Source organism: Bipolaris maydis (genome assembly GCF_028858645.1).
Source record: "Bipolaris maydis strain C4 unplaced genomic scaffold PSV08scaffold_5, whole genome shotgun sequence".
Taxonomy (NCBI): Eukaryota; Fungi; Ascomycota; class Dothideomycetes; order Pleosporales; family Pleosporaceae; genus Bipolaris; species Bipolaris maydis.
The window spans coordinates 1,496,649-1,517,636 of record NW_027093861.1 but is presented as its reverse complement, the minus strand read 5'-3'; the positions used below and the strand labels follow the sequence as shown (position 1 = coordinate 1,517,636).

At 50.4% G+C, this 20,988-nt stretch overlaps 6 protein-coding genes across 6 annotated transcripts; 3 read left to right on the top strand and 3 right to left on the bottom strand.

The window, feature by feature from the left end:
• Positions 1 to 55: 55 nt before the first annotated feature.
• PSV08DRAFT_409044 (uncharacterized protein) lies at positions 56 to 4,178 on the bottom strand (the record flags this gene model as incomplete). Its single annotated transcript, XM_066093814.1, has 9 exons — positions 56 to 2,045; positions 2,400 to 2,943; positions 2,991 to 3,059; positions 3,111 to 3,156; positions 3,241 to 3,244; positions 3,304 to 3,485; positions 3,535 to 3,578; positions 3,632 to 3,857; positions 3,907 to 4,178. 9 exons carry the CDS (start codon positions 4,176 to 4,178, stop codon positions 490 to 492), a joined length of 2,943 nt encoding a protein of 980 aa, XP_065949345.1. The 3' UTR covers positions 56 to 489.
• A 473-nt stretch (positions 4,179 to 4,651) lies between these two features.
• Positions 4,652 to 6,820, top strand: PSV08DRAFT_200362 (chromatin assembly factor 1 subunit A-domain-containing protein). Its single transcript, XM_014226552.1, has 2 exons — positions 4,652 to 5,236; positions 5,368 to 6,820. Exons 1-2 carry the CDS (start codon positions 4,766 to 4,768, stop codon positions 6,709 to 6,711), a joined length of 1,815 nt encoding a protein of 604 aa, XP_014082027.1. The 5' UTR covers positions 4,652 to 4,765; the 3' UTR covers positions 6,712 to 6,820.
• Positions 6,821 to 8,240: 1,420 nt separating this feature from the next.
• On the top strand, positions 8,241 to 9,970 carry PSV08DRAFT_221096 (aspartic peptidase domain-containing protein; the record flags this gene model as incomplete). Its single annotated transcript, XM_014226554.2, has 2 exons — positions 8,241 to 8,542; positions 8,593 to 9,970. 2 exons carry the CDS (start codon positions 8,241 to 8,243, stop codon positions 9,773 to 9,775), a joined length of 1,485 nt encoding a protein of 494 aa, XP_014082029.1. The 3' UTR covers positions 9,776 to 9,970.
• Positions 9,971 to 11,904: 1,934 nt separating this feature from the next.
• On the bottom strand, positions 11,905 to 13,066 carry PSV08DRAFT_288937 (mitochondrial 54S ribosomal protein mL57). The gene is made up of 3 exons (XM_014226555.1): positions 12,611 to 13,066; positions 12,307 to 12,557; positions 11,905 to 12,256 (listed from the first exon to the last, which is right to left on the bottom strand). The coding sequence occupies exons 1-3, from the start codon at positions 13,008 to 13,010 to the stop codon at positions 12,095 to 12,097; spliced, it is 813 nt and encodes a 270-aa protein (XP_014082030.1). The 5' UTR covers positions 13,011 to 13,066; the 3' UTR covers positions 11,905 to 12,094.
• A 157-nt stretch (positions 13,067 to 13,223) lies between these two features.
• On the top strand, positions 13,224 to 17,195 carry PSV08DRAFT_370290 (glycosyltransferase; the record flags this gene model as incomplete). The annotated part of the gene is made up of 2 exons (XM_066093186.1): positions 13,224 to 14,955; positions 15,565 to 17,195. 2 exons carry the CDS (start codon positions 13,224 to 13,226, stop codon positions 17,193 to 17,195), a joined length of 3,363 nt encoding a protein of 1,120 aa, XP_065949344.1.
• A 433-nt stretch (positions 17,196 to 17,628) lies between these two features.
• On the bottom strand, positions 17,629 to 20,374 carry PSV08DRAFT_176541 (cation transport protein-domain-containing protein; the record flags this gene model as incomplete). Its single annotated transcript, XM_014226558.1, has 4 exons — positions 17,629 to 19,956; positions 20,012 to 20,045; positions 20,100 to 20,220; positions 20,275 to 20,374. The coding sequence occupies 4 exons, from the start codon at positions 20,372 to 20,374 to the stop codon at positions 17,629 to 17,631; spliced, it is 2,583 nt and encodes an 860-aa protein (XP_014082033.1).
• Between the last annotated feature and the right edge of the window lie 614 nt (positions 20,375 to 20,988).

The following is a 20,988-nucleotide window of genomic DNA, read 5'->3' as shown; positions in this document are numbered from 1 at the left end:
TTAGAACTTTCAATTATGTACTCTTCATCCCAAACTCGTGACAAAGAAGCACATGATCAAAGCAACTTGATTCAAGAAAACATACAGTAAACATTCTTTGTATTCTTTACTTGTAAAAACATTGCCGTGCCAAAACCCAAACAAAAGAAAACGTCATGGGGAGGAGTTCCAAACCTCGCTCGATATTGGTTCATCAGTCGTGATATTCGTTAAAAAGGGGGGCGTAAGTCATAAAGTTTGTGCTCCTCCAGGGAGTTCGGGTTTAGTTCTTGTCTTCTCTCTTTTTTTTTTGTTACTTGTTTCGCTCGTACAACAGGTACCTCCCTTTCCTATGTATCCAAAAAAAAGAGTCCACAGTATGTACAACTTGGTTCACCCTCTTCTTGTATATTTCATCTGGCTAATTCCATGTTCTGGGTATCTTTACTGGTCGTTTAAACAAAAAAGCGTTACTTGCTTAGATAACAGTCCACCCAGACGCTTGACACATCAAACAACGCTGACAGTGGCTTTACCTTTGCCAAGATTCTGTGGCGACATTAACATTCTTCGAAGTCGGTCCTCGGCTCTTGCCAGTTCTTGCTGAGCATCGTGATTGAGATCGGAGGGGCGGGGCCATGGCAGCCATGCTTTCAAGGAGCCCAGTGTACCTGCACGGGCTCGTGGAGATGGTAGGCTGCGTATTGTTTGTCTGCGTTGGCGTGAAGAAGGTCTTTGCAGGGCCTCGTTTTGAGCCCGAATGTCTGATGTGTGCACGAGGAAACCGATCTTGTCCTGCATAGTAGACGATGTGTCGAGGGAGAGGTGCTTCGAGGCGGTAGGTGCAGCGAGAGTAATGGCTGGATGGGAAGATGAGGTTGAAGTGTGGACTGCCCAAGGAGGTCCCCGGTTTTGCACTTCATCTTGCTTCGAGCTGCTGGCCTCTTGCTCGCGAAAGGTATCGCCATCAATGGCTTTTCTCTTACCACTGCCACCACTGATGACACTCTTCAAGCTGCCATATGCTGATTGGCTTCTTTTCTTGTTGCTCTCTGCCTTACCCTCTTGTGCCAATCTTTCGCTAGAGCTACTGGCTTCAGGCACAGCCATCAGTGTATTGTCTGCGGCGGTCCATCCTTGGCTGATTCTGTTCAACCGACCACGTCCTACAAGTGCTCCGGTGCTAGCAGCCCAGCCTGGCCCCGTCCCAGTGATCTCGCCCTGTGGGGGGAGATGTGAGTCGTATTCATCTGCCAGACTCATTCTGCTCCTGGCACAGATCTCAGCAATAGCATCAATCGCATCTCTGATCTCAGGGTCGACAGCACGTAGGATTGCCGAGAAGGAAAAGTCATCGGCAGAGGGCAGCTGCTCGCTTCTTCCTGCCAGACCGGCTGACAGGGCTGAAGTGTGGTTATTTCCATTCATTGCAAAAGAGCGCGGGGTGTTGAACCCTGACCCAGCGCGAGAAGTATGCCGTGAACCCGAGTACGTGCGTACCACGACAGGCTGACTAGTGACAGTTGTTCGACTAGATGTCGACTTTGCAGACTTGCTCTTGGAAGGAGACGAGTGGAAGGCGGGGGCATTGAGGGCGCGAAGGGCGGCAGACTGAGTCGGTGGCAACGTGTTGGTCAGCGTGGTAGTCGCACTGGGCACTGATGATAAGCTCGCGGTGAGGTCAGAAGGGCCTTCTTGTGTGTCCGGGGGTTGGGCGTGGATGAGGATGGCCGGGACCGCCTCGTCCGACAAGATGGGTTGGGCACTGAGTGTGGATGTGGAGTTGTTCCCCAAAAGGGTCGAGAAGACACCCAGGGGCACCGACTGCTTAGTGGTTGTTGTAGACGTCAATGGCTGCGGGGTTGCATTCGACTCCGTGGTAGCTGAGCCATGTTGCTCGCAGCTGGAGTGGCTGGCGGAGCCTTGCGACAGCGATGGCGCCTGAAAGGAAATGCGGGGGTCGTTTGGAAGGGCGGCGGATCCGGACATGGTGGGCTCTGTTTCTAAACTGCAGGTCAATGCATTGTAGGCCCGCTTTGCGTGCCGTCCGAGTTGTTGAACGTGGCCTGCAGTGATTGAGAAGGATGATGCGTTGGCCGACATGGACCGCCAGTCTTGGCAGGGTATTCGGCACGGCTCACATCCTATTGGACAACCGCTTCTCATAACAAACGCTTACTTCATCAGCGCTACTTTGCAGTAGGTTCGCAGACGGGACCAGACCGATGCGGGGACTGATTGGCGCCTTTGTAATTTTGAGGTCTTGTGCCGAATAAATCAATGATACTTCCAGCGAATAGGGTAGGTATTGCACAAGTCCTCTGCAAGATATCAGGTAAGTAGGACAGGTAGCCTCCAAACGGCCGTGTACGATCAACAATTGAAGTACAAGCCCTCACAATGCCCTTAGAAGAGCATACCGTCCTCTGAACAGTCACTGCCGATCTTTGTAGCAGTTACTAGTAGATCCTTTGCATCCCCAAGCTGGTCGCTCAGCCATGACACCAATCCGCCAGGTAGCTCGTCGAGTACTTGCATCTCGGCCTTGACGTTTAGCATGAGCATCCATTGTAACTCCCGTCTCCAGCCTCGCTCAAATCCATCTTCTGCACACAGATCCCACTCCAGCATTCGTGTTGCTTTAATGCGGTCGCGCGTTGTGAGCCTCATTAGGCCTTGTAGTTGATGTATCATCTTTCTTTCTGTCCCGTCCTCGCCTACCAGACTTGGACTCATGTTGTCACTCTTTACGCCCAGCCACTGGACGTTGGGCAGACACAGTGCGGATGTATTCATAAGTGCAACGTCTTCGTGCATAAGGCGGTACGAACCATATTTGTACGTGGACAGAATGGCGATCCCGTCAGGGTCAAGATCTACCAAAACGAACATGGGAATGTGGTGTGCGTTGGTCCCAAGCTGGCGCAGGAATTGCCTGGATGCGACATCGGGATATCCTTTGGCCTATTCTAGTCATTAGCACTTATTGACAACGTGCGCTTTTGACTCACAGTTACGACTACACCGTGCAAACCCAACGTATTCCATTGCACTGATCTAATCAACGACCGAAATGTCGCCTACATTCCATCAATACCTCAACTCAGAGTATGTAAGAGAGCTGAACGTACCTCCTTTTCGATTATGAGGATCCATTGGATCTCTGTCAAATCCCAACTATCATTGTCACGAACGACGGGAATGAGCTGGCCCTAGTATAGAATTAGACTTTTGTAACGCAACTGACATGCTCGACCCCACCTCACTACTGCTCATTCCATTAAATAGGTTGTTGGCTTGCTCCAATTTGAAGTTTCCAGCCACTAAGCCTTTCGCAGCAGCAGTCTGGTGTCCAAGCATTAGCCGTGTCAAATTGCCATCTCTGGACATTGCGCACCACATTCAGTTGTGATCTAGTAATGTCAAACGTACATGCAAGATCATCTACGTATCGATCTACAACGGACTGCTTCACGAATAGATCGGGATGTCGATAGTAGAGGTCCCTATTTCTTGTCAGATTGTATTCTCTATGAATGAGACAGAATAAAGCACCGCTTGGTCATAAGGGTATTGTCGAGGAGACTACCATGAATGAGCTCCAGAATTCGTAACAGCACAGCTGAGAATGTCAGTCCTCACTTTGAAAAACAGGAGGATACAGACTGAATTTCCAAGCTTCCTGAGCATTGGCGCCTGGGAAGTTGATGTCGCGCTCTTTGGGCTTAGGGATTGATTCATCTCCTTCATTGCTGGGAGCATTTCTACGAGAAAAGGCTGCACGGGACTTCAAGGTTATGGTAAGAGACTCATGTTGTCCCAAAAGACCGTCAATGATTCTTTCTAGCATAGCTTCAATGCGAGCGATCACCCAATATCTATAAGTGAGTAAGCTGCAATTCCCCAGGGTTAATGGGACGCAAAGACCTGTCGCGAACAGGGCTCTGAGCGGCTTCAGCGATATGGCAGCCATGCTGTTCATAAACATTGGTTACACTGTTCATGGGTATGTGCCCCTTAGGTAGTACACCAGCAACAGTAGGTGAACTGATGGTATATACCGATTCCCAATCGTGACACTGTGCGTCCCGAGCAGAGAAGAGAATATCGTCGTCAGATTCATCGAGCAGGATGTCGCTTGGACACATTGGCGTGCCCGGGTCTCCAAAGAGCAGGTCCTCAAAGTCGTCTTCGTCCATAGCTAGGGCCACTGACAAGATACGGCAAGTTAAAATAGAGATGAATACTAGTTTCTAGAAGATCAGTGAAGAGAAAATGAAATGCGGCATGATCAAAATTAATCTGAGTCTTAGAGTGAGTGATCTGAAGGAAAGAACGACGGTGCGCTGCCATGCGACAAGAAGGCACGACGCCTGCAGCCGCGTTCACGAAAGATGAGAACCACCCCAATCGTTTCAGTACACCAATACAAATCTCTATACTTGTCCTGTGCCACGATCTCAATTTTAAAACTTTTCAATAGGTTCCGAAAAAGGGAGATGTTGGCGTTAGAGTTTCACGCATATTGACTATTCCCAAATAGGAATCTAGGCACTATTCGCCCTGAAGAGTGCGGTAATCGACTAATCAGCACCCTGGGTCTTAGCCGCGCCTTCCACGCGTGTCGCGTCGCGCCCTCCACCTTCGCGTCACCTCAACGCCCGCAATCGCCATCCTATTCTCAACCGTAACACATCCCACCTAATCCATTTTGGGCCACAATTTGTTCAGAGGGATACAATTCATAAAGAATCTCAATTCGAAATCACAACACTCATCACCAAAAATGGAGGACCCCACCCCCGTCGCACCGGTTCCCCAGAAGCGTCCGCTCGAAGATGAAGTCGAACCTCCCATCACACCAGCCAAGTCCACAACCAATTCGCAAGCCTCAACACCCCTCTCGGTACTCTCAGTTCAAACACCATCGCCTCTAAAGAGTAGCGCATTGAGTTCGACCGCACCCAACAGCAAGTCTACCGACGGTAATGGTCTTTCCAACACAGATGTCGCCACATCGAGCAGCACACAGCAAACAGCCAAAAGGAGAAGGCTGACTACTCAAGAGAAAGAGGCACAGCGTCTTGAAAAGGAAGCGAAGGCTAAGGCACGGGAAGAGAAGAAGGCACAAAAGGAAGCTGAAGAGAAACTTAAGGCAGAGGAGAAACGAAAAAAGCACGAGGAGCGTGATGAAAAGAAGCGCATAAAAGAGGAGGAACAGCAACGCCTTGAGGAGGAAAAGGCAAAGAAGGCACGGGTGAGTCCACATTCACTGAGAACAGAGAAGGATGTTGTTGCCATGTTCCGCAACACCTTTCTCTGACTGCAGCGCCGAGTTATTTCCCGGTGCTACATTTACTAAACTGAGCAACGCTAACTCGGTAACAGTCACAGATGAAGCTGAACGCTTTCTTTGTAAAGCCAAAGGCAGGGACAAGCCCGGGACAGGCTGTGGTAGCTTCATCCCAGAATCCCACAACCTCCGTATCATTACCAGACAGATCTGGAGCAAGTACTAATTCGATCCCGCCCTCCCCACAGAAGACTATCGTCAAGGATGCGAAATCAGACTACGAACGCTACTTCTTGCCGTTTAACATACCTGCACACACGATTCTCGCGCCGACGAATGCCCTTCTGAACGGTTCAGAACGATTAGAAGCCGCTCGAAACCGACTAGAGAATGTTATTGCACAAAAAGATTCGTATTCGGAACCAATAACGCAGGAGGCCTTGGTGTCACTCTTTCCAAAGCGAAATGTTCGGGGCCACAGGACAGCTACAATTGCGGAAATTGTGGAATGCGTCAACAACTCATCTGACCATCCTATCGATATCACTTCTACGAATAGTGCAGCATCACGGCATCCATTAGAGATACTGAAAGAGATACCCATGAAGTATATCCATTTCTGCACGGACGTACGCCCGCCCTATTATGGAACATATACTAGGCCATACACTCACACCGAGGCTTCTCGTCTTGCACGCAATCCTCTATCAAGAGTTCGAAAGGATACCGATTATGACTACGATTCTGAAGCTGAGTGGGATGAGCCCGAGGAAGGCGAAGATTTGGACTCTGACGGTGAAGACGACAACGAAGATGAGGCAGACGACGATATGGATGGCTTCCTTGATGATGAAGAGGATCCACAACTAAAACGCGGACTCATTAGCGGCGACCTGGTACCCGTTAGCACTGGCTTATGCTGGGAGGATGCAGAGAGCGTATCTCGGCTGAACGACGGATCTGACGCCATTTGTACAGACTTCAAGGAATTCAAGATGGAATTCTTACTGGATCCGCAGATGCGGTCGATTGATCCCTTCTCTACCGCATACTGGGCGCCGGATTCAGCAACTGCAGTCCCCGCTCCCACCACCGCAAACAAAGAAACAGCCAGTAATGGCGCCATGAATCCACCCAAAGCACCCCTCACGCAGCGCACTATGAACGGCTTGTTCAACACCCTAAATGGCCCTCAGAGCACTGCGTCAAGTACGTCGGGTAAACCAGCCAAGGCCAAACGAATGGTACCTGCCGAGCAACTTGCCGCATTCAAGGCGGAGATTGAAGGCAAAGATCTCACCAAGCTCGGTATGATTGAGTCTTTGAAGAAAGCCTTTCCGAAACTGCCAAAAGACGCCATTTCTAATACCCTGAGTGTTGTTGCTGCAAGGGTAGGCCCCACCGAGAAAGAAAAGCGGTGGGTACTCATCAATTCATGAGTACGCCTGGTCTTTTTCACCCATTTCAGTAAATCTTTTTGGTCTGCTTTATCTTCAACCAATTCTCGAGCATGTCTGGCGCACAGTGTTATCGGCTGCATTTGGGTTGTTTTTAGTCATCATTTCAGTACAGCGGGAAACGGAGCATGGTGTTGGGCGCTTCTATATCTTGCCGCTGATGTCGTTTCACATCACACCATGACATAGCCTCCCGATGTATTGTGGCTAGATTGGGGATTCGAGAGTAGAAATATGGTGCATGTCTCAACAAGAATCTCGTGTCGGGAAAGCCTGGAGATATGACATGCACGTATTCGTCAAGCAAATCATGTCAGGCGTTATATCGGGTACGGTGGCTATTATGCTCATGTCATCAAAAGGCGATTCACCGGAGTTCATATTCAGGCCAGTATACACTTCCTATCTTTAGTGGATTGTCTCTACAATATTTCCACGTATTATACCAAAGTATATAGTTGAGAAAGAATGGCACCAAGTCGCTCTGCACATAAAACTAGACAAGAGCCCATGACGCGTTCACCCTCACTTGCGCAAACTGCGTAAGCGCTTAGGCATCACTTGTGAAGTGCTCGTGGCACGAAAAATGTAACAGTCAGATTTCGGGGGAGAGTCATCAATCAGCCAGGGCCCAACAGATGAAACCACGCGTACACTACGTGATGACAGTCATCCGGGCATGAAGGCAGGCAACATGGATACAGATACAAAGGCGACTGAGAGCGACCAGCCTGGCAAGCAAGGAAGTACAGTGCTGTGCAGGAATGCACGGATCGGGAATAACAGAGGGAAATGATCATCTCCGGGATGTAGTAGCTCAAGTGCCTTTTACCTACAGATTAGCTCGGCGCATACGCAAACCTTGTGGTTCTGGTATTCAAGACCCATGTAGGCGCGAGGATAAGAATAGATAGCCGTCGGTCTACACCTGCACTGTGGTCCGTGCGCTCGGGCGCTTGCGTTGCTGGCGAGAACGTCGTGTCCAATCGACTACATCTTGTAAACGCCCGCTATCTTTGGTGTCTGAAGCCTACAAGACGAGTCCAATCATCGACGTCTTTGTATTACAATCCCTGGGCATCGGAGGGGATTATCGTTGTTCCTAATGTCATCTCCCTGTCCGAAGCGCTGACACCACTCCTCCCAAGGTCGTAGTATGTCCACAACAGCATCAGCAGGCGCTCACTGTAGCGGTTGAGATCCGTGCGGGCCCGGGAACAGCGCAAGAATGCAGCTATGCGCAATCAGAGCCGGATGGTGGATATTGCTGCATGCAAGAATAGCTGACCCCGCATCCGACTGGTCAACTGCCTCCAGCCCCGTCTTAGTGTGTCGAGGTACAGATTGATCAGGGCATGAAGTACAAAGACGCTGTATCTCCTGCAGTACATCCAAGGCTCTAGCTTGAGACGTTCCGTGATTCTTGTCGTGGGTCGGTGCTATAAGCGCATCGTACTTTGTTCTTCCTTGACTTGCAGCTCACTGGATTTGAGCATCTCTCACTACTCGTCATGGCGTCTTTCCTTCTCTACCTCTCTGCAACTGTGCTGTTGGCTCAGTCAACAGTTGCATCAAACTGCACTAAGAAGCCGATATATGTCGATATACACAAGCGGGCCGTTCATGATTCTCCAGTCTTCCAGTATGGATCGTTCATCGGGCTCGGAACACCAGCACAGAATAACAGTCTTTGGCCATCATTACAGCAGAACCATACCTCCTTTGCAGCCAGCAACTACTGCAAAGACAACACAACACTCAAGAACTGCGAAACAAGCACAGGCGGCTTCTTCAACTTTCGAGATTCGACAACGTATGTTGCTTCCTCTTTGTGATCACTACACCGATTAACATATGATGCAGGTTTGAGGAAGAGGAGAACTTTCAGACACTAGACAAAGCCCAGGACAAGTTCTCGGGATTCTTTGGTCAAGAGACCCTTCGACTCTACACACACTACTTTGAAACGGACGGAGCAACACAAACACTTGTACCAAACTCGACCATCGAGGTTGCAGAGTCAGGATCAATAAGTCCAGGGAGAGTTGGCGTCGGCGCTTCGTCAACATTACTGCGGGACCTTGTGGCGCAGGGTGTGACTGCTGGATCAACATACTCTCTCTACATCGGTCATGGATTTGATCGCGCTGGAGGTGTAGTCAATGGCAGCAACGTTTTTGGAGGATATGACTCTGGGCGCTTCACGGGCGAGCCACACAAGTACGCGATGAACATAGCCAACATAAACCCAATGAGTGTCCGTATCAAGGACGTCATCATCACTGGGACGGCTGACAACTCAAACACGTCGCTTTTTGACAATACAGTGTTCACCGACATGAAGTCGCGCCCTGGGGACTTTGAAGCCCAGATTACAACGGAGCAGTTTCCATTCTCTCTACCCTACCAGATTACACAAAACTTCATCAAGCACCTCGGAGCCGAAAAAGACAACAGATGGGACGACAACTCACTGAGGCTCAAAAACAGCTTCAATGGTACCCTTACGATTGTCCTCGAAGATGGCTTCACCGTCACCCTACCCCCAGAAGTCCTCATGAACGCATCAAACATCACCCCAATCCAAGACCGTGACGAAGACGCCAATACCCCCTTCTACCTTGGCACCGCCTTCCTCGGCCAAGTCTACCTCATGGCCGACTACGAATCCAACTACTTCTACCTCGCCGAAGCCATCCAAAAGAACAACGTGGTCATGCCCGTAACCTTTTGCCCCAAATCCGTCCCCGTCGCCTACCAGCCCCCCGATCAATCCGAATGGCAGCGCCAAGGTCTCGTTGGCGCAGTCATTGGCGGCGTCATCGGCGGTCTCGGTATCCTCGCTGCAAGCTACTGTCTCTGGGCCACTTGGATGCGCAAGAAGGACGAGCGCAAGCTGAAAAGGGAGTTGCAGCGGAACTCGCAGCGGAAGCTCGAGCAGATGGAAATCGAGGAGGCGGCACCCAAGTTTGATCCCCCGCCCAAGAGCGTGAATGCGGCAAAGGCAATCTTCTGGCGGAAGAATATGCCGAGGACTACATTTTGATTTTTTTTCTCAAATGAATATGATGATAGCTTGTAGAGCCTTTGCTTTTTTAAGTAACTTTCGTTGTTATACCCTGGGTCACAGATTTACCATCTGACACCAACTTATTACTTCTCTTCTTCTTTTCACTACTATATAGCTACATAGCACTTGACCCTTTTCAACCTCCCTTCAATCAAAACCATTTACTTTTTTACTTCCCCCCCCCTCCTCTTCCAATCTCAACATCTTCCTTGCTTCCTTCCAAATCCGGAATCCCCCATCGATTCCTGTCCTCCCACTCGCCCTACCGTGCACAGACCCTCTCTACCCCCCCTTCTATCGCAATCGCACGACGTTCCCGAACGGGACCTTGCATTACCCCCCGCATTAGGCAATTTCGCACCGTTCTGACACGGAGCCGTGGATTACAGCACTTGAATCATATTTTCTTTTTTTCCTTCCCCCAGTCGGTTTTGCGCGCGATGACCGTTTTGGGTATACGCGCCCGCCCCGCCCCTTGTGGGTCAGATAGAGGTGCAGCGTGTACTTGCTTGATGGGGCAATGTGTTGATTACGGTGCTTGTTTTTTTTTGCTTATTCGTAAGTGAGATGATGGTGGGTGTGGAGGTGGTTGCTGTTTTAGGTAGATTTGGGGGAGGCTGTGGATTGCAGGGTGTTTTACTAAGGAGAGGGGGATGGAGGATTGTGAGGGTGGGTGAGGGACGGGATGTTGGCTGGGAACTACGGTAAGGTATTGGCCAATGGATATATGCGAAGAGGGTTGTTATTCGGCATTGCGGTAGTTACTTAGTGCTTGCGCAGAGAAACTAGATTTGTCGGCGTTAGGACTTGGGGACAGAACTTGCAATAGTAACACAACGTTCGTGGTGGTCCAGAATCACTGCAAGGTACGTCAAGAGGGTTATAAAAATTCCAGGCCTTTACAATATTCTTCTAAATGCAGCTCAAATCAGAATCCTGCTGTCATCCCTTCCTCCTCCGCCTGAAATTCTTTTTTTTTTTCTCCAAGACGCAATCACATTGAGTACGACATTCCACACCAACAATGACACGCTATAGGTCCGGCCGCAAACGCAATATAATATTTCGAACCAGGACACTAGCCTCATTTCAGTTTCTTTCATCAACAAACAAAACGTACAATCTGCACCTTACCTGAGTTGGACACAAGAGTGCACACCCTTTTTGGTCGTTAGTGTTGCAGGATGAATGCTGCAACATGGGGTTAGTAAGGGTTTTGATATCGGCATTTTATAGACATGCCCATCTTGATAGAATCTTCTTGCAGCGGGTGCGGTGGATTCTTATTTCGGCCGAGGCTGGATCTAGGAGGAGAAATGTGAGAGGCGCTATTATGAGGAGCGTGTAGTGCATTGTAGATGAATATGTTCGGATAGAGATTGTCGAGTTGGTATTGAGTTACAAAAGGGGGTTGATTGGGTCAAAGGCGCGAGGTCAATTAGATATATGTATAATGTTGAACGCGGCAGACTGACGATAGTGTTTTCTCTATCTAGAAGTGTGGTACGGGTAGAAGCAGGGTAGTGCACACCACGGGTAAGAAGTGGGCTTACGTCAATCAATATACGTCTTCACTACTCCCACCCACTCATCATTCTGATCTAATCCAATCAACACCTCCTTTATCTGCATAGGTTGCAACGCATTGATGTAAAGATCTGTGCTTCCTAGACCTTCCCAATATGGCGTGTCGCAAATAGAAGTAAGAATGATATTGGGACCCAGTCTAAGGGCAAATCATCAAGAGCCTCTTGTGATTTTGGAGGAGGGGGATATATACACACTTAGACCAATGTTCACAGCCAACCCAGGTGCAGACCAATAGAGCCCGGGAGATTCTATATGTCGACTTCGAGTATTGCGACATTCAAACATTTTCAGGCGGGCCCAAGGAGCTGAAATCATGAGAGCAAGAGCTTGGGTTTACAACGCTTCACATTGGATTGGTGTATGACAACATACTTGTTCTTTTGTTTACCAAGATGGTATAGAAATCTTTGGAGTTATTTGACTTTTTATGTTCTCAAATTCCTACGCTGTCTTGTGAGTACTTGGACAATGCTAGAGATGGCGATTGGTTAATATTGAATCATGGAGACACTTTAAAAAATTTAAATGTCCGTTGTACTATAACAATTCTCCTGCATCGTTTAGCCAGAAAGGAGGTGTTGCTACCAATACGATAAAATAGGAGATAGGTAGAACAAGTCACCATGAACCTGAAATCATGACTGCATCGCGTCATGTAGTTGTTTACAATATGGTACAGATTTTTGGATTATAATCTTGTCAAGGTCATGAATCGGGCGAAAAGCTAAAGCCGAGCGGTGCAAGAATCTTGTCTTGCACGACCTTGTTAGCTGCTTCGCCGCCTTTCTCAAGTGCCACCGCCCCGACAATGGCATATAACGAAGTCATAAGAACTGATTCAATACCGGAGCCTTGTAGGTTGTCCGCCTGTGGTGTATTAGCCATTGGATCTGCCTGATCAAACATAAGTTACATACCCTCCTGGGCTTCCACCGAGTAACCTTATCCAAACCATATTTCTCTGCTATTGGTGCTAGTCGTGACTTGTTCAACACTAGACTCTCTGCCTCATCGGTCAGGCCTTGCAGTCCGTTCAAGGCGGGGTGGAGGTATGGTTTGCGGCCAAATTCGTCATTCATGGGCACACCATTCGAGTCCCTTGGCCATTGGTCTTCTTGTGGCGAGTTTATGAGCGCTTGTGATGTTTGTAGTTCGACAATCCTCCGTCCTGGCGTCGGTATTAGTTTCCTGCCTAACCAGCCGTTTCCCATACACACATACCCAGATATGCCAGCCGGTCGTTGAAACCCCTCTTTCCGTGATCGAAACTCTTATGTGTCACTGCTAGCCACTTGACCTCCTCTCCCAGCACCTTGTCACCGCCAGGGCCCAACATGCGCACATAGGCATCGTCTAATCGCTTGGGATCCTCATTGACCTTGAAAATTCCACCTTTTGCCTGAGGCCGTAACCTAAAGGGGGCCACCATTCTTTGGGGTGTCTGTTTCCATCGTGGCCGTTGTGCAATCTCAGTATCGTTTTCGGGCGCGGCTTTGGCGGGTGTGGTGGTTGAAAATGCGCATGCGGAGGTCCGCACGATGGAGGCTTGTGATGGACGCGCTGAACGTAGTGACGACGAGGCGGTCGAGACGAGTGATTGGAGAGGCCGTTTGGAAGCCATTGGGGGTGTTTTTATAGGCAGAGAAGGCGGAGCGGTCCGATTGGGGCGGCCAGTCCAGGCGCTGGTGCTGGCGGAGGTGAAGTTCGCATCATCGAAAAGTTGCGGCACTCACGACGCCTTGCCGTAATCGTACTAGTTCCGGTCGCGCATCCGCTCCCCCATCTTCCCCCGATACGCGACCTTCTCCCCTGGTCGTGCTTCTGTTGGGCCAGTATGGCGAGTTCTGGTGCCTCCGGCTCGCTGAAAGAGCTGCTGGCTGAGCAATTGCCAAAGGACGTACCCATCACCTTCTATCACTACTCAACTCCGCCCTCCAAGTCCTCCGCCCTCTTCTCCGCGCCTCCCCATGGCAAGTCCGAAAAGACGTACTGCGAATCGCATACCTTGGCCGCCTCCATTATCCCCAAGGACGCTGTAGCCTCAGGTTTGCCTGAAGAAGTTCTTGTACTTGCCATTGAAATCTTGATCTACACTACGAGAAACCTCACAACCATATTCGTGTCCAAAGCCGATTCCACAGGCTACCTCTCCGAGCTACAGTTACCGAGGTCGCAATCCTCGTCACCCTTGAAAGTTATATGCCGTACCTTTGTGTCTTGGCTTGCAAGAGAAAGGCAACGGGAAGGCAAGAAACTGGTCATATCTCTGTTTGCAAGAGCGCAGGACCAATATCTGTTTCCTGCAAGCATTGAGAACAAGAACAAGCATGTGCTGGACGACAGGGGCTTGGTCAAGTGGTGGTGCAAAGTCCTCGATCCGATCATCTGGGAATACAAGGCTGAAGGGGACCGGAAACCCTTCCCCCAACGTTTAGTCGAGGGCGAGCCTACCGAGACAGCCACTCTGTCACCACAGGTAGAGTCTACGGCGAGAGGCTACCTAGTGATCCCAGGTTTCGAAGCGTACGATACTTTGCGATATACCCCACCAAGCCCTGCACCAAATACACCTCGTCGGTGGGCTGCCGCCCATCCCCTCCTCCAAATAGCTCCTCATCCTGCTGCTCCGCCGCGCTGCCTCGTCCCCCATTTCCCGGACGATCCAAAAGCTAGATTTCTTGACGAATTGGACGAAGAACTCCCAGACCGGGGGACAGATGCCATGGTGGCTGATGGAGGGACACCCTCGAGAAGCAACGGGCAATGGAAGAGTGTGAAGACGCTTGATCAGTTCTGGGAGTTTATGGCATTCAGACAAGAGTGCTCCTCAGGCCGGATAGTGGGCTTTATCTGGGTTGTGATCACGCCGCCGAAGCCCTCAATACCTGAAGAAGATGAGGATGTACTTTCGCAACAGTCCTTGTCTCAACCGCTCTCGCAGAATAAACCTCAGAAAAGTATTCGCACCCCTAAGCGCCCAAAGACGAGTCAGCGGAAGAAAGAGGCCAAACTGAAGTATGGACCTATACCCCTCGTTCTACCCAAGATCAAGTCAAGGTCATCACACCTGTCGACTTCTTCAAACACGTCCAAATCTGGTAAAATACCTCCTGAAACCAGTCCCTATTGGAAATGGCCTGCTTCATCACGTGGAACCATATGTTTTTCGCTAAAGAACTACGACCGTGCACATGAAGTGCTACTGCAACAGACGTTTGCGAACCGTGCAGCAGCAGCACGAAGTACAAAGAAATGGAAGGAGGAAATTGCCGTGTTGGGTGGGGTAGAAGACTGGGGCTTTGTAGTCACCGGAAGAAAAGATTTTACGTCTACAGACACGTCTTCAGGTGCAGCTAGCGGTGTGGCGCCGACTATAGTCATGGGTGTGCGGAAGAAGAGAAAGCCCAATGGGTCAGCAGAGGCAACAAACATGGCGCAACAGGCGGTGGAGCCAGTGCAGGAATTAGGGGCTGGCACAGTCCGCAAGAAAGTAAAGACTGACTCAGTCCTGCCGACCGATGCAAGTGCTGCCAACGGGGTGAATACCTTGACGGCTGGATTGGTACGCAAGAAGCCCAAGACGTAGGTTCGACCATACATGGAACTGGATATGATACTGGATGTCGATTGGCTTCTTGGGTACTTCTAAAATTGGCCTGTATTCGTCGTGGCCTGTGAATTTGCATAGCGCTGGCGTTTCCTTGGTTGCGCACTCAGAGTTTGAAATAATGAGTAGTTATACGTGTTACTTTCTGCTTATTTGATGACGGCAAAGAGGCCTGGGATCCTGCATTTGGACACTGGGTGGTTGTAGCGCGCTGATCTCAGCAAGCAACTTCACCTGCGGTGACGTCGAACAGGTACAGGTCTCCTTCAACCCCTACAATACAAAAGCGCCGTCTCTCGCTCCCTTCCCTCGCTCTGTACCTGCGTTGTCACTAATTGTATCCTTTTCGAGGTACCTGCGTGGTGTGGTCTTGGCAAGCTGTCACTCCTTTACGTAGTCAAACTCCGCAACCTCCGCGCTTCGAGATTCGTCAACATCCCACCCTTACGTATACGGTCCCTACAACAATCTTCGCGCATGCTTCGCGCACCCGACCCTGCGATCCGAGACGATGTCTCTCAGTTGCGCTTTATTGTCGCGACTGGCTGTCTGATTTGGTGGGTGGTAGTATGGAACGTCTGCGCTATTGGCTTCATCCAACTGTTTCGATACTACTGGAAGAGGCCACAGCCAGCAACATGCGTAACCACGTTGGATGAGGAAAAGGTGCCTCATGTTACAGTTATAAGACCGGTCAAGGGTCTCGATCCACGTCTTTACGAATGCCTCGCAGCCACCCTCCGCCAAACGTACCCCAGGAACAAAATAAACACCGTCTTCTGTGTTCCCGAACGATCCGATCCCGCATTTCCGATTCTAGAGCGCCTATGCAAAGACTTCCCAGATGTCGATGTACAGATATTGGTTGAGGAGGAGGATCCCATGCTGCTCAAGAACAACAATACGCTGGGGCCCAATCCGAAGATTAGGAACATGAGCCGCGCTTATAGGGAGGCCAAGGGCGATATTGTGTGGATACTGGATTGCAACGTCTGGGTTGGAAAAGGCGTCTGTGGCCGCTTGGTAGATCTACTGTGTGGCTTCGGGGAGGGCAGTAACGGGAAGAGCAAGACAAAGTACAAATTCGTGCACCAGACACCGCTCACGGTAGACCTCGACTCGCAGGATCTCTCGCTCAAGGACAGAAAGGAACTACTTGGAGGAAAACCAGCCACCGCAGCAAAATCAACGAGCATTGCGGCAACCACATCTTCTGATCCCCGCAACCATTCCAGTAACACCATAAGTAAGCTCCTTCAGCGTGGTGGAGGTCGCCTGGATGAAGCCTTTATGTCATCCGCGCATGCAAAGTTCTATCAAGCCATCAACACTGTTGCCGTAGCCCCTTGCATCATGGGCAAAAGCACCATGTTCCGCCGTTCACAACTCAACTACGTTACTTCATCCAACCCCGACCGCGCCGCCGGCATAGATTTCTTCTCTGACAACATCTGCGAAGACCACCTCATTGGCGACGCCCTTTGGAAACAACCTCAAGCCTTTGAACAGCCCGGCTACAAACCCGAACCAGGAACGCAAAAGGAATCATGGGGCAAACACGCAATGCTCTTCGGTGACTTCTGCTTCCAACCCATCAGCCACACCTCCGTCTCCGCCTACCTTCACCGCCGCGTCCGCTGGCTCCGGGTCCGTAAATTCACAGTCACACTCGCTACCTTTGTCGAACCAGGCACTGAAAGCATTCTTTGTGGTCTCTACGGCGCTTACGCTCTCACCACCCTACCCTTCTTCGCAAAACTCGGTATCCCACCTACGTGGCTGTCTTTCTTCCTCGTCTGGCTTGCCCATCTTGCGGCGTGGTGTCTGGTAGATTACATCCAGTACCTCCTCCTGCACTCCGCCAAGACAGTGGAAATCGATACAGATACCCCGGATTTCGTGCTCCCGCAGCGTTCAGCGTCAGCGTACCATCGGTCTACAGATGATGCGACAAAGCCTTTGCTTAGCAAGGATAAGGCTTCTGCCGAGCCCAGCCTACTCGATGGCGCAAGAAGAAGTTTCAAAGACTTCTTCTTCGCGTGGCTGGGCCGTGAGGCTTTTGCACTTCCGGTGTGGGTCACAGCGTTTTGGGGCGGGACTACGGTTGAGTGGCGGGGAAGGAAGTTTTGGGTTGGGCTTGATACCAAGGTTCATGAGATTTTGCCTGATGAGAAGAAGAAGGGTGACGATAAGAAGTAATGGCGGTAGATTTTGTATATTGCATAGTAATCAATGTTGAAAGCGTGATTTAGTAATCATCACTCTATTCTTCGTGTGACATATTTGACTGCAGTGCATTCTCTCTTCACCACTAAACACAGGTAGGACACTTGAACCACGAAAAAAAAATCATTCGCTCAAAAGAGCCTCATCGTATTCGTAGCGAAAACTACCCATTTTCCACTTACGAAGACCGGCCGGAATATACTTTGCATTTCAAGAAACGCCACCCTATAACTATAAAAACGCTCCACATGAAATAAAAAGACGCTCATGACCTGTGATATCCCAGTTGTATCTAGTAAGTAACCAAAGTAAACAACCAAAAAAAAATAACGTGTACGTATATAACTTGCGCTCGCTAGAAAAACATCATCAACAACGACAACAATAACAACAAGGAACGTTATCCCTAGTTCGTCTTTTCTCTATACAAGCCCGTCGGACCCGCAGTAAAAGCACCACTGAGAATCCTCTTAAGCTGCTCAGGCCTAGTTTCCGTGACGACGCGGTCACCATTCGCACTCGTGGTACTGCGTCGACTCAGCATAGTGCCGGTGCGGGTAATACGATCGGTGCTATAGGTCAATCCCATATCGGCGGCATTGCTACCGCGACGGGCCCTTCGGGTCGCCTCTTCGTTTTCCTTTTGGTAGCGAGTTTCCGAAGGGAGAAGGATAGCGCGGTCAAGGGCGTAAGGGAGACCACGGTGGCGGCCGCGGATTTGCATGGCGATGATGATGAGTTTGGAGAGGGGCTTGAATTGAGCGGAGAAGGAGGCGTTTGTGCCTGGGTAGCCCTGGCTGAGGCCGACGGTGCCATAGGCAGAGACGATTTCGAAGAGGACGGAGAAGAGGCTGAAGGCGTATTCGTTTGTGTTTTCGAGGCGGGTGCCTTCGATGATGGCGATGAGGAAGAAGCCGAGGAAGACAAACCACAGGTCGAAGGAGAGTTGGCGGCGGAGATGGTGCGAGAGGTAGCTGGATTTTGCGTCGTCGAGTTCGTTGTCGGCCCAGACACCGAGGGATTTTTCTTCGTAAACGTTGGATTGGCGGATGGACATGGCGATGGGGAAGATGGAGATGTACATCATGATTAGGTAGCTGACTTGGACGGCCGGGTGCAGGTCGGCGATGTTGACCACAGCGAAACCGGCAGTACGGGTCGAGGCGGCTTGGAAGAGACCGGCGAGGAAGCGGTGGCCGCCGGAGAGGGATGTAACGGTTGGGTCGTCGAGATCAAGGATGATAAAGAAGATAAGGTCGACGCCGTTGAGGATAATCAGGACCCAGAAAAGCCACCAGTTCGCCTGGCTGGGGAACAGCAGCGTGAAGCATCGACGTGGGTGGTCAAGCAAGAACCGAAGTTCCTCCCAAACACCACTACCCTTGGGTACCAACTTGGAGTAGATCCAGATTGTGAATCGGAGCATACAAGGGAATCCCGTGTTTCCGATAATGATAAGGAAAGTACCGATGAGCAAAGGCCACACCGTCAATTGGAAAGAAACCATTGAGTCGGGAGTGAGAGTAAATCCTAGATCGTTGAAGAGCGAAGCAGAGGTGAAGAAGCCCCACCAAGTCGGGTGAATACCAACTTTCTCCACAACAGCCCTGTACTGGGGACTATGCGAGATCCATGGCGCCAGAGAAATGACGCCAACAATGTGCCAGCCAAGGTAGAAGACGGTGAGAATGACTGCCAGCAGTTTCAAAGCTCGGTACTCGATACCGCCCAGCTCCTCTCTTTGCTCCTCGGTCAAATCAACAAAGTTGGAATTGCGTCCGAGCGTGGGTGTCCAGCTGAGATAGGGCATGGGATCTTCTTCTTCATCCTTATTCCTAGAAAGAAAGCTTGCAAAGGTCCGTGAGCGCGATCTGTTCCGGAGATGCATCGATGATGAAGGTCCATTGGAGTCGATGTCGTTTGTTCTTGTTCGATCGTAAACGGAGTGTCCGTTAGGTCGTTGTCTATCAGGGACGTCGATGGTAATGTGATTCTTCAATTGCCGGTCGTCTCCGCTTAAAGCAAAAGGTAGTGAGTTGGAGCGCTTATTCTTCTGGGCCGAGTGTGCACGAGAATCCTGTGACATCCTACTTGTGACGCGATCGAGTTCTTCCTCGCCCTCGACTGCTTCTGGAATAAGACCCTGATCGAAGTCGCGCGGGCCTGGAATGCGCAACTTGTTCCGTGTCGTCGGATTGCGCTGAGCCTCCACAAAAGCAATACTCCTTTCCTTGTTAATCTCAGGAAGCCGGCTGGCAGGAGACTCTTCTACCGAACTTCTGATTGGTTTTTGGTTTGCAGGTGTGTTGAGATTATCCGCCCATACAATGCCCGCCGGCGCATTTTGCTGCGGAGTCTGTGGCCGAAACGGTGGCATGTTATCCTCACTCGAACTCGACCGCCGTCTGGGACGAATGCCGTTCCCGGTAGAATCCAGTCCATCGCTAAACGCGTTTTCATTCTCGATTGTGCCGCCATGTGCATGTCCATTAGAGCCTCTCATGACGCGGATTTCGCGTGAGCCAACCGCTTGCTCTTCTCGTCCCGGATCCGCGCCATTAGTTTTCTTCGCCTCGCTCTTGCGCCTCGATAATGTTCGCGTTCGACCGCTCCTGCTACCCCTTTCCAGCACAATGTTCTGAAACCGCTTTTCGAACCAGTATAGGCGGACGACGACAACGGAGCTGTGGATGAAGATGGGCGTGCATAGACATGTCATGAGGTATAGTGTGATCTGTGGTTGGTCAGAAAGATGTTGATCTCCTGGTATTCCGGTCGTGCGCGCGTACCTGCTGATACAGATCGAGGTTATTGACATCGATTCTACACAATCTGTCAGTTTGTGATCACTATGCACCCAAGATTTTTTTAACATACGTGTTTAGACCACTTTGTGTTGCTGAGCCGCTGGCAAAGAAGAGGGCATCAATATATGGGATGCGCCCATTGCCATACATGATGACGGAGCCGATGAGCGTCCATGAGATGATGTATGCATCTACCCATTCGTAAGTATCTCGTCTCTGACCATTTTTTCTAATCGCATACATACAGTGAAGCGTGATAAAGTTGGCATGGGGCGTGAGTGCCTTGAGCGACGCCGGCGTGTGTTGTTTCAACCATGCAAAGAAGGACAACCAGGGGCCGAACATGATTGCCCTGCGAACGCCCTATAGGCGAAAGAAAACGCGTGACTATAGAAAAGCCCTCGGATGTCGATCGTCCCGTCGTAGGAGCAGACAAGAAAAGCAAAAAGATTAAAAAAAGAGTTCCAGTCTAGTCAAGCAGGCGACGGAAGCAACCAGTTATGACGGAAGGACAATGCGCGGACAGTAATGAAAGCTGAGTTGGTCAAGCGTTCGTTAATCAGCGGCGGCGGTGGCAGAAGGAGAACATCACATCAACGGACCGACCCGATAGCGCGTCGCAACAAAGGACCGTTTAAGAGCATTGTGGGTAACGACAAGGTTCCTTGATATTTAAAAAAGGGGGGTTGTGGAGAGGCAAGAGCGCGAAGAAATTCCAAACCACGGTTGGGTGGAAACCAGGGTTAGTTCCAGATGAACATCGCGAATGGATTTCCCGGCTTATCGCGGTGTGAGGCGCGATGATGCCAAGGGACCTCTGAGGGGCGTCATGCACGCCCAGGCCTTTGGGTTTTAGTATGCATTCGTGCGCGCGGCCCCGGGAAAGTTTTAGTTATGTCCACTTACCCCTGTATTGTATTGGGGACTTGCTGAAGTTACTGTGGTCTTACACCACACTT